The 15383-nt window shown below is 39.5% G+C and overlaps 1 protein-coding gene across 5 annotated transcripts in view; it reads right to left on the bottom strand.

Annotated features, from left to right (window-relative positions):
- Positions 1-15011, bottom strand: part of LOC146484411 (lymphocyte-specific helicase-like) — a 72512-nt gene extending 57501 nt beyond the window's left edge. For 2 of the 5 annotated variants that reach the window (XM_085104907.1, XM_085104908.1), the window contains exons 1-3: positions 14869-15011; positions 7046-7186; positions 3975-4160 (exon numbers count right to left, since the gene is read on the bottom strand). In XM_085104907.1, coding sequence (XP_084961033.1) covers positions 3975-4160; positions 7046-7186; positions 14869-14886 — 345 coding nt within the window. In that variant the 5' untranslated portion in view covers positions 14887-15011. Of the gene's footprint in view, positions 1-3974; positions 4163-7045; positions 7187-7769; positions 7834-14868 lie in introns of all 5 variants that reach the window. The other 3 variants (XM_085104910.1, XM_085104909.1, XM_085104911.1) reach the window with 3 other exon arrangements.
- Between the last annotated feature and the right edge of the window lie 372 nt (positions 15012-15383).

Genomic DNA, 15383 nt, shown 5'->3' with positions numbered 1-15383 from the left:
AGATGGAGAAGCACGCGAAGATCTGTTTCCGCCGCAAGTGGGAGCAACCCAAGTTGAAGGGCAAAGCGAAGCATCCCTATAAAGTGCATGTCTGGGCCGGGATATTGAAGCGAGGGGCGACGAAGATACTCATCTTCGACGGAAATATGGACGCAAAGTTTTATGTCAAAGAGATCCTGGGTAGAACCCTACTACCGTTCATCCAGCCGAAATTTGCAGAGGGCCACAGATTCCAGCAGGACAACGACCCGAAACACACCAGCAGACTCGCCAAAGACTACATGGAGCAGCAGGGAATCAACTGGTGGAAGACGCCTCTGGAGAGTCCTGACCTAAACCCGATCGAGCTGGTATGGCATGAGTTAAAGCATTTCCTGCGAACATTGGTGAGGCCGACCACCAAAGATGAGCTCATTGCTGGAATTTTGCGGTTCTGGAGAGAGAGAATGACTGCAGAGAAGTGTTCCACCTATATTAATCACCTGAAGAAAGTCGTCCCCTTAGTCATTCAACGTGAAGGCCGTGCATCAGGCCTCTACAACAAACGGTTCTTTTAAGAGCCAAAACACAACGGCTCCTTTAGGAGCCACCACATTTATTAAAGTCATGACCAACACTTTCTTTCCCTTAATTATTGTAGATTTGTATAATGATAGTTTCATTTATGTTTCTAATCGATCAATGATATTTAATACGTGCATGATTTCTCAAAAACCATAGAATCTTTTGCCGATTTTCAAAAACAATAGTGGGCGCTTAGCAACGTGGTCTGTTTAACAATTGATGGATTTCACTGTTCCAAATTCATTCCCTGCATGTACCTCACTAACATCCAAGTTTATCGATCAATGATATTTAACAGCCTGGCGACGAGGTGTGTAGCCTGCGAACGCAGACGTATTTCCGGCTGTCGCTTCTCTCCGCAGCCGGAAATACGTCTGCGTTTGCAGGCTAAAGGAGAGGTGTGTTGCTTATCGATAGCGTAGTTTGCTACAGGTCGCATGATTTAGCAAAGCCAACCGAGGAACATTTTTTCTAAAACAAAGCGGCTTTGGAGATATTTATTACAACATTTGCCCTCGGGGAAAGAAGCTTTTTTTCCGAAGATTTGTTATGTTGATTGCCTTTTATGTTTATGTTATAAACTTATCTCTATTAACGATTAGCAATTACCCTCAAAGTCGTCGCTCGATTGACACTTACATTTTAGCCACAACCCATTATTGAAAAGTAACAGATAGGTTTTTTAAATGCAAATCATATGTAAGTTTTCGTATATTTGTTTCACGCCTATGTAATACGCAAATAATCTCTAGCGCACGTACAAAAGAGGCCGCAACAGTCTAACTGGTCATCACCAGCTCTATAAAGTGTATGTGTTTGTGGGTCTGGTTTTTTTTCTAAATCCCTGAGAGAATAAAAGATATAAAAACATACACAGCATTTACAATCTCTTCTACACGAAGACGCTTTATTAGGTTCTGCAAATTTATTAGCTCCGATAACCCAACGTGCCACCTCCGAATAAATGCGCAATGACAGATTGATCAGTTTGCTTATCTTTGCAGCCGTCGTTTGCTTACACCGTTGAATCGCTCTGTAGAGGTCTAAATCACGAAGTACAGTGTATACAGGGTCCGAAATTGCGCTTTCCTGGTCGCCAATGCGCTAAAAATTTTGCACTGGCGACCAGAATTTCACAACTGGTCGCCAGCGGGCGATTAACTATTTCATGCCACGATCATCATACAAACAATAACTTTGATTTTCAGCCAAATCGATAAAAATAAAATTCAAAGCCACCCGCCAATTGGTCACTTACTTTTTACCTTTCCACTGCTTTTGAAGTATAAAACCGATTTTCCTGTTATTATAAATCTATCACAACGCTTCACAGCTCGAGCAGTGCGAAGCTTCGCCGCCATGTTTTTTGAACGAGAAATGCTGCATGGTTGTGGCCTGGTGCGAACAACATGGCGATCTGTCGATCGTCTCGACAGAACGCGAAAGGAAAGATCGTTTACGGTTTTGAACATAGAGCAAAGAACCAACCGGAAGTTTTTCAATCGGGTACATTTCTTCTCCAAAAGCTAGAGACAAGAGAAGGTATAAAGTTGACTTAAAAAATTTAGCAGTCTTATGAAACTGCATATATAGCCGGCATTCGATTCTTTCGTCGTGGTTTTTCAGCGGTAGGTGTATAAATCGCCATTGCAGCCCCAAACGCAATAGCGTTCTCTTCGTTCTGATTCTTAAAAGAAAAATTGGCGTCCAGAATTTTCCATCTGGCACCCAAACATTTTGGTTTGTGTTTCGCTGCGAAGGATTATTGACCCTTTTTTTTCTGCTTTTTAGCGACCACATTTTTCCATATGGTGACTGAAAAAAAAATTTCAGTCGCCACTTGGCGCCTGCCTAAAAAAGTTAATTTCAGACCCTGGTATATACAAACACATTAAGTCCTCGATCAGTCGGTAAGTCGCTTAACAAAGCGAGCTCGATTTTGTTTGCAACCTGGTTCACGATTGATAAGCTTGCGACCGAACTCCATAATTCAGCTTGCTGCGTGACAAGGGCGTCCTGCCGTATCAACAACACCGCCACTCAACTTGATATTCTTGCGAAACTCTTGCGAGAAAAGTCAAGCCTAAGTAAATGTACTTACAGTTTTTTCACCCTCTCGCGAGACGAGTGTCTCGTCACTCGAGATGAGAATCTCGTTTTGCGAGACAAGAATCGCGTCTTGCGAGAGGGTGGTAACTTACTTTTAAGCGGTACTGTATTACAAAATAATAATTATAATAATAACACCATTCCTATTTATTTTGAAAGGTCTTTTAAATAAGCTAATCTTGTTTTTGTTTTTTTTTACTTCATAGGCACTTTAAGGCAGTACCAGAGGCTGTAACTCATTTAAGATCAGTTGACCTTAAAGTAACTTTGAGTTTGTCACAAAATAAGTTTGTTTACAGATGTTCAGTTTAAGGGAATTTTTATTTAAAGAGATAAATGTAAAAGCAACTGAAGCAACTGAAACAACTGAAACTAAATTCCCTCGTATTTAGTAAGCTATTTTATTATTTGACGGTTTGGTCTGGCACCACTTAACAGAACATAAAGAAACTCCAGCAGGTTCAGAACTTCGCTGCTCGTATCCTTACAGGTCTGAAGAAGTATGACCACAATTCGCCAGTGCTCAACAATCTTGGTTGGCTACCAGTCAAGGATCTTTTTATACATTATTGTGACCTTATTATGATGTGCAAATGCCTTAATGGCTTAGTTCCTGGCTATCTCAGTAGCAATATTGTTAAGCCATCTCAAATTCATGGAGTATCCAATAGGCAGTCTAATAATTATCAACCTGAGCCAGTATAGAAGGTCCTTGGCTCTGAGTCATTGAAGGCAATAGGCCCTAAAATCGTAATCTCGTCCTCTGCAAAATGCAACCAAGTATTCATAAACATCCCTGGAAGCCTTGGAGATTCATTTGTATTTCATGGAATAAATCCAATATTGGCAACACAAATGAAATAGATATGTCAACACTGCACTACACAACATCAGCTTCCAAGCAAAGGTGTCATTGTTTTTGATTGGTTTCATGGGAAAAAAGACTGTTTGTGGGAGTGACAGTGTCCCCACCGGTGCTTCAAGACCGTCAAATGAGGTCGTTGTTTCTGATACAAATTGACTTCAGAATAAATGTCTGGTCGTTTCATTGGTTTTTGGACTGGGACTCACAATGTTTTATGGATGAGTCCCAGTAGTCATCACCACAGCAATCACTGGAATGACATCGTTCAATTCCTCAAATTCCTTACATTAAATAATAATAATTATTATTATTGCATAGTTTTAATTTTGGCTTGATATTGGTCACATTTCGATCTGAGTAAAAAAAAGGCCTAAAAATCACCCAATCAGCCTCCGGTACCACCTTAAGTATTTAAACAAGAAACGTGATAGCTCACCTGTTTTATTTTCTCAATTGAAAGTGCATCACCATTATTGTTTAAGTCAACTGTTGTTAGATCTTGGTCCATAGGTTGTGCACCACTAGTGCTGGCAATAAAAGACTCCTTAGGGGACACAGTTGCCGTATCTGTAGTTCTCAATGACAGATTATGCACATCGTTACTGTGCTCCTTACTGGCTAACTGCAAAAGAAATAAAATGATAATAATGATCATCACACAACAAAATTATTTAAGGATGTCAACATTGTCAAAATTTAACAAAATTAATGTGTTGAACTTGATGTTTTCAATGCCACTCCTGTAATTTGTAAAGTGACCAGATTTTCAGAGAAACAGGGTATACAATGGTAACCCAACCTGAAATAAGAATAGAATATAGTCCAGACAGAAGTTGATTTCAGTGCAAGTTTTTAGCCAAAGAGATCTAGAGACGTCCAATATTATTTATTATATACATATATATATTTGGTAATTTTTATTACTTACATTTTAACGGTACGCAATTCAGCCCTTGGCTGCTGTGTATTGTCTTCAATAAAATCTTTACCCTCTTTACCAATAATCCATACATTGCCAAGGTCAAACTGCACCTTACAACTGTGATTCATCCATGGCAGAGTCACAGCAAATGCACAAGTAGTTGAGAGGCGCAAATAAAATTTGATCATTACCAGCAATACCCCCCCTTCCCCCCCCCACCCCTTGTTTACCATTTGCACATTCCATGGCACAACACTACACCCAAAATTAAGATCCAAAACAAGTATAAATCACCAAAAGCAACAAGGCTTTTCCTACCCACTAATGATCTAGATGAGTAAACTGGTCTTTTCTCATAAGTTACGTAAAAATGTTCAAACAAATTTTCAATAGCAAAAGTAAAAAGTGGAAGTGGATCATCATCATGTGGTCAATAAAAAAAATTAAATGCACCATGGGATGCAATAATTATAGAAGGTTTGTAGTTTTGCATGCTGTTTCCATGCAGTGGATTTCATGGCACAATTTTAACATCGTCAATCTCAGCCTAAGTCAATATTTCCCTGTAGAAAAAGGTCAAAAACTGATATAATTATGAATGAGAAAAGTTATGGCTTTGAAATGTAAAAATTTAAAAAGATCAAAAACGTCCCAATCTGTGAGTATATTAGGTATACCTGTAAACTATAGCCTATTAAATGCAGTTCTCAACAATATTATTGTTTATTAATGTGAGAGATGTAATAAGACCCACAACTTCTAGGAGGAAAAAGTTGAAAAGTCAGTGGGGTGGTCAACCATAAAAACATATGGCAGGGGATTAAGTTTTCATCCTTTTAATGAGTAGATCTTCACAAGACCATCTTGGTGTCAAAAATTCATACAGTACCGTGCAAATGTAAGTTGACAGTCCCTCGAAACTCGAACTTCGCGACTCGATCCTCGATCCTCGAAACTCGAAAGCTTCGAGTATCGAGGCTCGAGTCGAGTGCATCGAGTATCGAGTCGAGTGCATCGAGTTTCGAGGCAGGGAAACAAAGAACTTTTCGCGTGATTAGTTTTTCACACGTCTTATCCGAGGCCACAGCTCAGTTCCTTTTTACAGGAACCAACTCCGCGAGACGGCCAACTGTGTTTACGTTTTTGTTGGAGCGATGTGCGCACGTGTGTGCTTGAGCTGGAAAGAGTTAGCTCTCCAAGCGTTTTCTCGGTTCCTTGCCGATTACAACCGAAAGTATTGTGCGTTTTTAATCAAGGAAATGCTGTTTTTAAAGTTTTGATTCGAAAGATTAAAGGACAATCAAGCATAATTATGTGCAGCGTACTACTTAGCGAGGCTAAAAACGATCGCGCGTTTCCATTTTCAGCTTGTAAAACAGCGGCCGAAAAAGTCGCAATCTTTTAGTTTCGCTTCCTTAACTGTTAAAACAGGGTTTAGTAAACAAGTAATCCAGTCATCTGTCAGAGAAGGACACGGTTACAATCAACAGTTGATAGAAAATGAAGAAAACGTGACATTGCCTTTTGAGATGATCTCGATAATATTTATGCAAATTTGTACCGCTACGCCGCAAATGTAAACATTCGCAGCGGCTTTCGAAGTCTGCTCAAAGACAAGCGAACAGCCACGTTGAAGTTTCCCCGGTTTCTTGCCGAATCTACCGTAAATGTTGTGCGTTTTTACATAAGGAAATGCTTTTTTCGAAGTTTTCATTCGAAGGATTCAAATACAATCAAGTATAATCCTTGCACAGCGGAGATATTTCAGAAGCGATCGTGTTACATTCCGCGAAAAAGCCGCAATCTTGTAGTTTTAAGCTCGCTTCGTCGAGTTTGAAGTTTGATTAAAAAGAATTGGTGTAGCATATGAAAATAATTTTAAGCATGTTTTAATTTCACAACAACGACAAACGGATGTGTTTTAAATAATACGAGGAAGGAATTGAAAGAAATGCGCCGAAACATTTACCGAACACTCACTGCCGCTGATTTGAATATTATTTCAACTTTCGACCAAACTTAAAAAAAGACCACATGCAAGAGCCATGGGAAAATCGCTTTTGTTCTCTCTTATTGTTTGAGGTTCGAGAAATTAATCGTTTCCTCGAAAGCTGCCATCGAGATCCTCGAAAAATTCTTCGAGCGTCTCGATACTTGATACTCGAAACTCGAGCCTTGAACCTCAATTCTCGATAGCTTCGAGGATCGAGGATCGAGTTTCGAGTCGAGACTGTCAACTTACATTTGCACGGTACTGTAGAAATCTGTCGAATATTGACAGAGTTATGGCATTATGTGCCAATTGGCACTCTTAACTTGGATTACACACAGTAAACCAGTGATGGCCACGCTAAATGTGCAAAGGAGAGGCTATTATTTACTGATCACTATTCCAATCATAAAGAGAAGAAGAAAATGAATAGTTCATGTAAGTGACCAGTGACTTTGTCCTTGGGGCAATTAAATTAATTTTTCCGCCTTTTTAGCTTTCAGTCTTACGTAAGCAAGACCAGACCCAAATTAATTTTAAGCAGTGGCACTGAACTTCCAATACATAAAAAAATATATTTTTCAGGCATTCTAACCTCCTGAGCTTTGCAGTGTCTTGTTTTCATTCCCTCTGCTTCTCCATTCTGGACATCTCTTACTGGAGGAATCGAACAGCCTTCCCCCTGGTGACTATCAGTATGTGATGTAGTATTGTTACCTCTCCAATAGTTTAAAAGCTGCAATATCACAATGGGTAAAGTTATGTTTCTTAATACCGTGTACCCTCAATCAGTCTGTAGCCTGCATGGCAGATGCCAGAAAGAAAGAAAGAAATCAGTCACGGCCTCAAAGGAAGAGAAGTGTGGAGGAGAGGGAAGAAAGTGCCTACTGTAAGCCCATTATTTTCTTCATTTTTACATGTACATCCACCCGTAAACATACTCATTAGTCATTATTGTCAATCAAGTACATCTAGTTGATCCATTGTTCTGATTGGCCGAAAACAATCATTCTGAGGAACTTGATTGGTTGTTATCAAATAAACTTAACATGAGTAAACAGAGCCCATTTTGACCTTGATGGTCAGGTCAGTGACTTTCATATCTTTTATCTCTTTATTTTGAATTTGATGTCTTATTTTTTTCTTATTAACTGTTGTCTCTTTTATGACATCTTTGCAAGGTTTCATTCAGCTCCTTTAAGGTTTTTAAACATAGGCAAACAACTTATGGTTGTTTTCTTGACTTTATATAGTTGTAGCTTCTTAACTGCCTTCTAAAATTATTGGTGCTAGAGAACAAACTTTCACATAATACATACCTAGCACTGTCATAAACTTCTCTAACTGTCTGAACTACTGGCTGATGTTTGACACTATAAGCCACTGAAAAAAGAGAACAGGCCTGTTACCAGTTCTGCCTATTATTGTTTTCATTTGTTGTAAGCAAATTGTATCGTGGCTGACAAAGGACTTCAGAGTTCGGACTTCGTACTTCCTTAGACTTCAGACTTCTGAAACTAAATGCATTCATCACACTTCCTGAACAATTTCAATCAGTTTATATTCAAAATTTGTCTCACTCATGCGTTCAAACTGTTCCAGCTTTGGCCATTGCATCGTTGTGCATTTCATTTCCAAGCTAATAAATTTGTACATAATAAGCTCATCCGTATCTATGGGGATTCATCTAAAACTATAAAAGTTACTGTAAGAAAAGTAATTTTTCTTTGTATAAAAATGGGATTTTCCATTTTCCGAATAAAACAGCCTGTCAAAAATTGGTTCCCTTGGTAACATCAAAGTCAATGAACACTAACAGCAACCACAGCAAGTTGTTCCCAGATGAATTTCTGAAAAAGTAACCAAGCCTTATGGCATTTGTTTAAATATTAAAAAAGTTACTCACATTTAAAGCGGTTGCGGGCTGAATCTGCCCCTTCCCCCTTTTCTAGATAAGGTTAACTAGATATTCCCCTATAGCTGAGTTCAAACCATGATGACCAAACACCTTTCATAATATAGATATCCCTTTCCAAAATATTCCCACAATAGGAAACTTATTGAACTAAGCTTAGCCACTCATCCATTTTTATGACGGAGCATACAAAATAAGCAAAACAAATGACATAAAACAAGATTAAACTATCTTTACTTGTTTGGGGGTGGTTAAACTGGTTGCTACTTTACATCAAGTTTTTTTTGCACAAATAAATGTAAGTTTTCCAGCGTTAGACAACCGTATAAATAAAATAATTTCAAGATAACTTGCAACGTTAGTTCCTTGATAAATTTGAATTTACATGTACATGTAAATCACTTGCATTCCTTTTTAGTTTAAACAAATTTCCTTTGTTCTGCGAAAATTTAAAAGGGTTTGACTAGCTCTTTATTTGTTTTGCTTCTTGTGAAAATAACATTTACAGTACCGTGCAAATGTAAGCTGACAGTCCCTCGAAACTCGAATTTCAAGACTCGATCCTCGAAGCTCGAGTCGAGTGCATCGAGTTTCGAGACAGGGAAACAAAGAACTTTTCGCGTGATTAGTTTTTCACACGTCTTATTTGACGACACAGTTCGGTTCCTTTTTACAGGAACCAACTCTGCAGAGACAGCCAACTGTGTTTGCGTTTTTTGTTGGAGCGATGTGCGCACGTGTATGCTTGAGCTGGAAAGAGTTCACTCTTCAACCGTTTTCTCGGTTCCTTGCCGATTACAATCGAAAGTATTGTGCGTTTTTTAATCAAGGGAATGCTGTATTCAAAGTTTTGATTCGAAAGTTTAAAGTACAATCAAGCATAATTATGTGCAGCGTACTGGTTGTAAGCGAGGGAAGCAATCGCGCGTGTTTCCATTGGGTTATTCCAGAAAAAATCCACACCCCCCCCCGACGGATGGGGTCGTTTTTTAACCCCCCCTCTCACCTGGATTTCCTGAAGCACAAGACCCCCCCTCCTGTCTGGATTTTCAAAACAAAAGATCCCCCCTCCCGCCTGGATTTCCGGAAAAAAAACATTAGGCTTAAATTTAATTTATTTTTAATATAAAAATTATACACACAATCACGTCTAGAAGATGTTCTTTTTTAATTTCTAAAGCTTCTGCTAATATTAAAAACTCTATCGCGCATGGAACTGAAAAAAGGAAAGGAGCAACAATGCGAAAAAGCGAACGAGTTCATCCTTTGTACCCAATGGACAACACCCATGGAATCTTAAAACGGCACGCAGAAAACGCACTGGCTGCTTGTTCAACTGTGGTACGGACGATGGGACTTCAGAGAGGTTACCACTGTATATGTTGCAGGAACCCGTCCAAGAACTTTCTCCTTCTGTTGCTTTCGCAATAACTTACGTTTCCAAAAGTTTTTTCGAGGTACAGATGGCTACAAGTTCCTCTCGAGTATTTTCGACGAAGAGGGAATGTTTGGACCAAAATTCTTTGGAATTATCTTCTTCAGCTATAGCTCTGCATCCTTGCTTGCACAAGTAAAAAATTCTTCCGCCTGACGCAGTGGAATCCACGCTAAGAATGCAATGGCGGACGTGAAAATTACACAACGGTGGCGCGCTGGGTCTGGTACGAGAAGAAATGTGTCAGGCGTTTTAAACTCTTCGTTGCAACAATGTTGCGATGGCTCGTTCTTTACTATCTTGTTGTTCGCGTTTTCTGCTATAAAAGGACCTGCGAAGGAACTTAGATTATCATTTATTTTAGGTGAGAAATATGTGAACAAAATATTTCTATTATTTTCAGGGTCTGAGAGAGCTGAAGTGTCACCGAACTAAACGTTCGAATCGCGTGAACTATCGGTCGAAATGACTCCTGCAGAAGACTTTCTTAGTTCAACCCCCCCTCCCGCCTGGATTTCCAGAGTCTTTGACCCCCCCTCCGGTGAGAATTTCCAGAATCCCATCCGTCAGGGAGGTGTGGATTTTTTCTGGAATAACCCATTCTTGGCTTGTGAAACAGCGGCCGAAAAAGTGGCAATCTTTTAGTGTCGCTTCCTTCGCTGTTAAAACTGGGTTTAGTGAACAAGTAATCCAGTCATCTGTCAGAGGAAGACATGGTTACAATCCGAAATTAGTTGATAGAAAATGAAGAAAACCTGACATTGCCTTTTGACATTATCTCGATAATATTTATGCAAATTTGTAACGCCACGCCGTAGATGTAAACATTCGCAGCGGTTTTCAAAGTCTGCTCTAAGGCAAGCGAACGGCCACGTCGAAGTTTCCCTGGTTCCTTGCCGAATGGTACCGCAACTGTTGTGCGTTTTTAAATAAAGAAATGCTTTTTTCGAAGTTTTCATTTGAAAGATTCAAGTACAATCAAGTATAATCTTGCGGCGTACTGCTTGCGCAGCGAACATATTTCAGAAGTGATCATGTTACATTCCGCGAAAAAACCGCAATCTTGTAGTTTGGTTAGCGTCTTTGAATTTGAGTTTGATTAACAAGAATTGGTGTAGCATATGAAAAATCTAAGCATGTTTTAATTTCACAACAACGCGAACGGGTGTGTTTTAAAAATAATACGCGGAGAAATTAATCGCTTCCTCAAAATCTGCCATCGCGATCCTCGAAAAATTCTTCAAGCGTCGCGATACTCGATACTCGAGCCTCGATTCTCGAAAGCTTCGAGGATCGAGTTTCAAGTCGAGACCGTCAACTTACATTTGCACGGTACTGTAGCTTGACAGCAGTAGAACAGTCTTCCTTTTCTCAATGTTTTAGAAATAATTTTGGTTAAATATAGTAATATAGTAATAAGCTGGACAGAACTCTGAAATCGAAGGTCGGAAATCTGAAGACTCATCAATCCCGAAATCTTGGGTCCTAACTCCCAAGTGTGAAAGGCCAAAATCACGAAATTACTATATTCCTAAAAAGAAAGTCTCGTCTAGGGGTCTCGTTATTGGAACATATCGTTCTGTGAGTTCTCTCCTGTCAGAGGTTTTTCATTTTGTTTTTTTTCTCCTCTGGCGAAGTTTATAAATAAATAAATAAAAAAAAAAGTAATCTCACAGAACGTAGTTCAGCTCGCGGTTACCACTGCTGGTGTATAAGGTACACACTTCGACTAATAAAATGACATTTTCAAAGTCCGAAGTCTGAAGTCCCTTCTCAGCCACAGTAAAAATGACTAAAAAAGAACTCACATTTCCCAATTGACTTTTGCAAGGTGTTGCAAGAAAACTAACTAATTAAGCTATTATTATTCAATTATATAATTACTCCGGGCCGGGGCTGACTGTTTAGGAAGTGCCTCAGGAGGGAGAGGTCAACTCGTGGGCTCGGCTGTCCGGATGATACGGGCCATCGTGACGTCACTTCCTGTAAAGCCCGGGATTTTGTCCAGTTTTGAAAATGGCGCTGGTGATTTGTTGCATCAAACGACTTTTTTTCCAGCCAGGCTCCGGATGGGGTTTGTTTTCTTGCTTAATAGACTTTTAACCCTTTCCCGTCCGAGGGAAATGGCGAATTTTTCTAAATCGCTAACTATGAACTGGGAGACCACATGTGATATACCATTTAAAAGGTATTTTCTGGGGTGTGTTATAAATCACACCAACAGAGATGGAGGAGGTCACATATGAGAGTGAGAAAAGTCCAAAACGAAAGAAGAAAAACATTGAAAATTTTCTCATTCGTTGTACATACTGGGTATCCCCCTAAACTATAGCTTAATGTACAGCTCTCAGTGCATTGCTTGTTGTAAGATATCAACTGGACCCTTAACATACAAAGAAAAAAAAAATCCAAAAGTTTGAGGGGTGGTAAATCAAGTCTCATATAGGAGGGGGGCATGATTTTATACCTTCAATTTATAGATCTTTCAAAGATCTTTTGGTTGTGCAAATTTCACACAAATTGACCAAATACTGAGCTCATAATTGCATCTTGTGCCATATGGCACTCTTGGCAGGGAAAGGGTTAATCTTCTTTTTTCGATATAGGTAAGTGTCCATTTATTTTCAACCATGAATTATGCTGAAAATGTTGCAGTGAAGAGTTACGTGTACTTGCGCTGATCGGAAAAGCTGAGATTGTCCGCGCCAGAAAGATTACATCTTATTTATTATACAAAGTACTGGTGAAACTAACATTTGGCTCGGGACAAGGTCATATCTTAGTGCAAACGTTCCAGTTGAGATTAGTAGGTTATATTCAACTGTAAAAATGATCAGTACGTTTGTTTCGCCGGGTGAAAAAACAGTGAAAATTAAAAGTTTGTGTTTATTGCTGAAACTTGACCTGAAGTTATAGAATTTGCCTCCAATATTATTACAATGATTGATAGATACAAAATGATGATTCAAAGGAGCTTATTTTAATTTACCCATGCCATTTAACCTTTGTAAAGAAGACTTTTGTTGAGCAACGTAGACTTTCGAAAAAGCTTGCAAAACATGCGGACGCCCGAGGAAAACAACTTTCATTTGAACACCTTACTTTTTGCGAGAAATTTCTCGAATTTTCACACCAAATCGCGTACTCCTGAGCTCAGTTTTCTGGCCAAACATACTCACAATATCTCCAGCTTTCTCTATATCTCTGATACGGAGACATCTTGTCACGAAAATAAACTTATCACCTGAACTGATCAACAAAACAAATGAGCAAGGAGACGATAAATGCTGTGTTTCAGTTGATTCTCATTAGTAAAATGATGTAACAGTAGAAGTTGAGTTAATCTTAAGTACTAGTCCAGTGAATAATTAAACCCTCCTTATGAATTCTAAACCTGTGAGAAAAAAACTTGTGCATTGCCCCTAGAATTTTGAGGTTTAGATACAGAATGTTTGGACTATTTTGCCTTGAAGCTGGCATCAGCCGCTCGGCTTCGCAAGGAGAAGTCTTGTCATGTTTTCCTGTTTTTGTGAGATAATGAAGCAAAAAGCAAATCCCGTTGCCCATTAACAATTACCAACTGGCAAATTACTTTGTACTGAAGGCTTCTTCGCAACGTAGCATTTCCGATAGCTTTAGAAAAAATGTTTTTCGGCTTTCTTTTCACGAGCGCTCGACCAGACAGTACCGGAGAAATGCGTTTAAACCCACTGATCATTTTTATTAAGTTGAAAGATAATTGTTTTTAAAGGCCAGTCGAAAGCTCTAAACCACAGTAAGATCTCACTTTTCCCTCCTTGTGAAATTCTTTTGGATTACCAAGTTATCTTTCTTCAAAGAGGCATAGACTGTCACTGTTATGTCGCATTTGCTATCAACCAGTGTCAAACTTTTATGTGTTTTCATACCTGAAATATTAATTTCATGAACGATGTTGCTGTTTTCATGTATTATGGCAATAGGTTTATAGATAGCTATGATTCTTTGATGGCCTGGCGTAGAATTATTTGACTGATCATCCAAGGAAAAAATTTGGCGAGGTTGTAGTTTATCAATCATTCAAACTCCTCGAGTTTTACAGGAAGTGACGTCACGATGGCCCGCATCATCCGGACAAACAATCCGATTGCGAAAAGCCGAAGTTGACCCCTCCCTCCTGGTCAGTCCTTTCTGAAGACAATGAGAACAAAAGGGGACAAAAAAATCCCTTCTAGGGGAGGCAGGACCCGAACGCGAACTGAGTGCGATCGTGCGTGAAATCACGGCCGGCTTGAACAGAGAATCACAAAAATTAGTTCCCAGCAGAAATTTTCAGTCATCTCAAACCGCAAAAACTTATTCCCACAAACCACAAAAAATCACCAATTCCGCAAAATAAAACTGCCGCAAAATTTTCGTGCTACACGGTAATTAATGTTGCGGCTGTGCAGAAATCTTGCCATATTACCAATGCCCCATTCACACCAAGGCTTAAACACGTTTAAAAGCTGATTAGTTAAACACAGTTTAAAATTGTTTCCTTCATAAAAGCTTCTTTCGGATTTTTGGCGACTACAGATTTGGCACACAAAAGCATAGGTTAAAGTTTACTTTAATCCTATGATCGATTTCTATTGATAATAGGCAGTTAAATTGGAGAATACACAGGGCTGTAACATTTAATACCCTTTGTTTGCCCTCGACAGCATGGTTAAAAATCCCAACTGGCAGAAGGCAGATCAGCTTGTTATTTGTAAGAGCGGCCGATCGAGGAGTTGAACCGAGACACAACTCCAGCTAGCGGTTAGAGTAAGTCCGGCGCCCTAGCTAACCGCTCGCCCACGCTGCCAACCCTACCGCTATACCGCGAACGCTTACAACAGCACATCGACAAAATTAATAAAACAACAGGATAACCTTAACGACTTTGTATGAATGAACTGGATTTGAGGCCTAGCCTTAAAATAAGGTCAAGTTAAGCTAATTTGCAAACAAAATTCAAATCAAAGTGACGGAACTACTACCAAACCCTTGCATGGTCTGGCTCGTTTAAATGCAGCTTTTAATGCACGTAGTAACTAAAACTTACCACTGTAAGAACAGGCATAGTAATCTGCACAGCGAACAGCCAAAGAATGGAAGGAAATTGTACGAAGGTCACAAAACAAGCGGTGAAAACCGCTATGCCGTGCAAAAGAAATCCACACTGCACAACGCCACATGAAAAGCAACGCAGGCTGGCGGATCACGTGAGCAAGTTTCGCGCCAATTCTCCTAATCCGGGGTCACGTGTTGCACTGAAAGGGATACTGGACTGGACTGGACTGGACCGGACTGGACCGGTGGACATTGACAAAACACTAGTTACGAAGACAATTTCAAAACAGCAAGCTCTAAAAAGAAGTTGTTAACTGACGTGATTCGCGGGAAACTTTGATAAAATGAACGATGTTGATGGAGAGAAATAGAATAAATAATCTTACGGCTAATTTCTCGGTGACCGAAGATCAGTGCAAAGATCAGTGCTCAGATTTGCAGTGGGAATTTACATCCAACTGAAAATGCCTTCTTTCGTAGAGGTTAGGGGCTTAAAAAAATTATGAC

Source organism: Pavona decussata, unplaced genomic scaffold, assembly GCF_977016875.1.
Source record: "Pavona decussata unplaced genomic scaffold, jaPavDecu1.1 SCAFFOLD_34, whole genome shotgun sequence".
NCBI classification, from domain to species: domain Eukaryota; kingdom Metazoa; phylum Cnidaria; class Anthozoa; order Scleractinia; family Agariciidae; genus Pavona; species Pavona decussata.
This window is presented reverse-complemented; position numbering and strand designations above follow the sequence as displayed.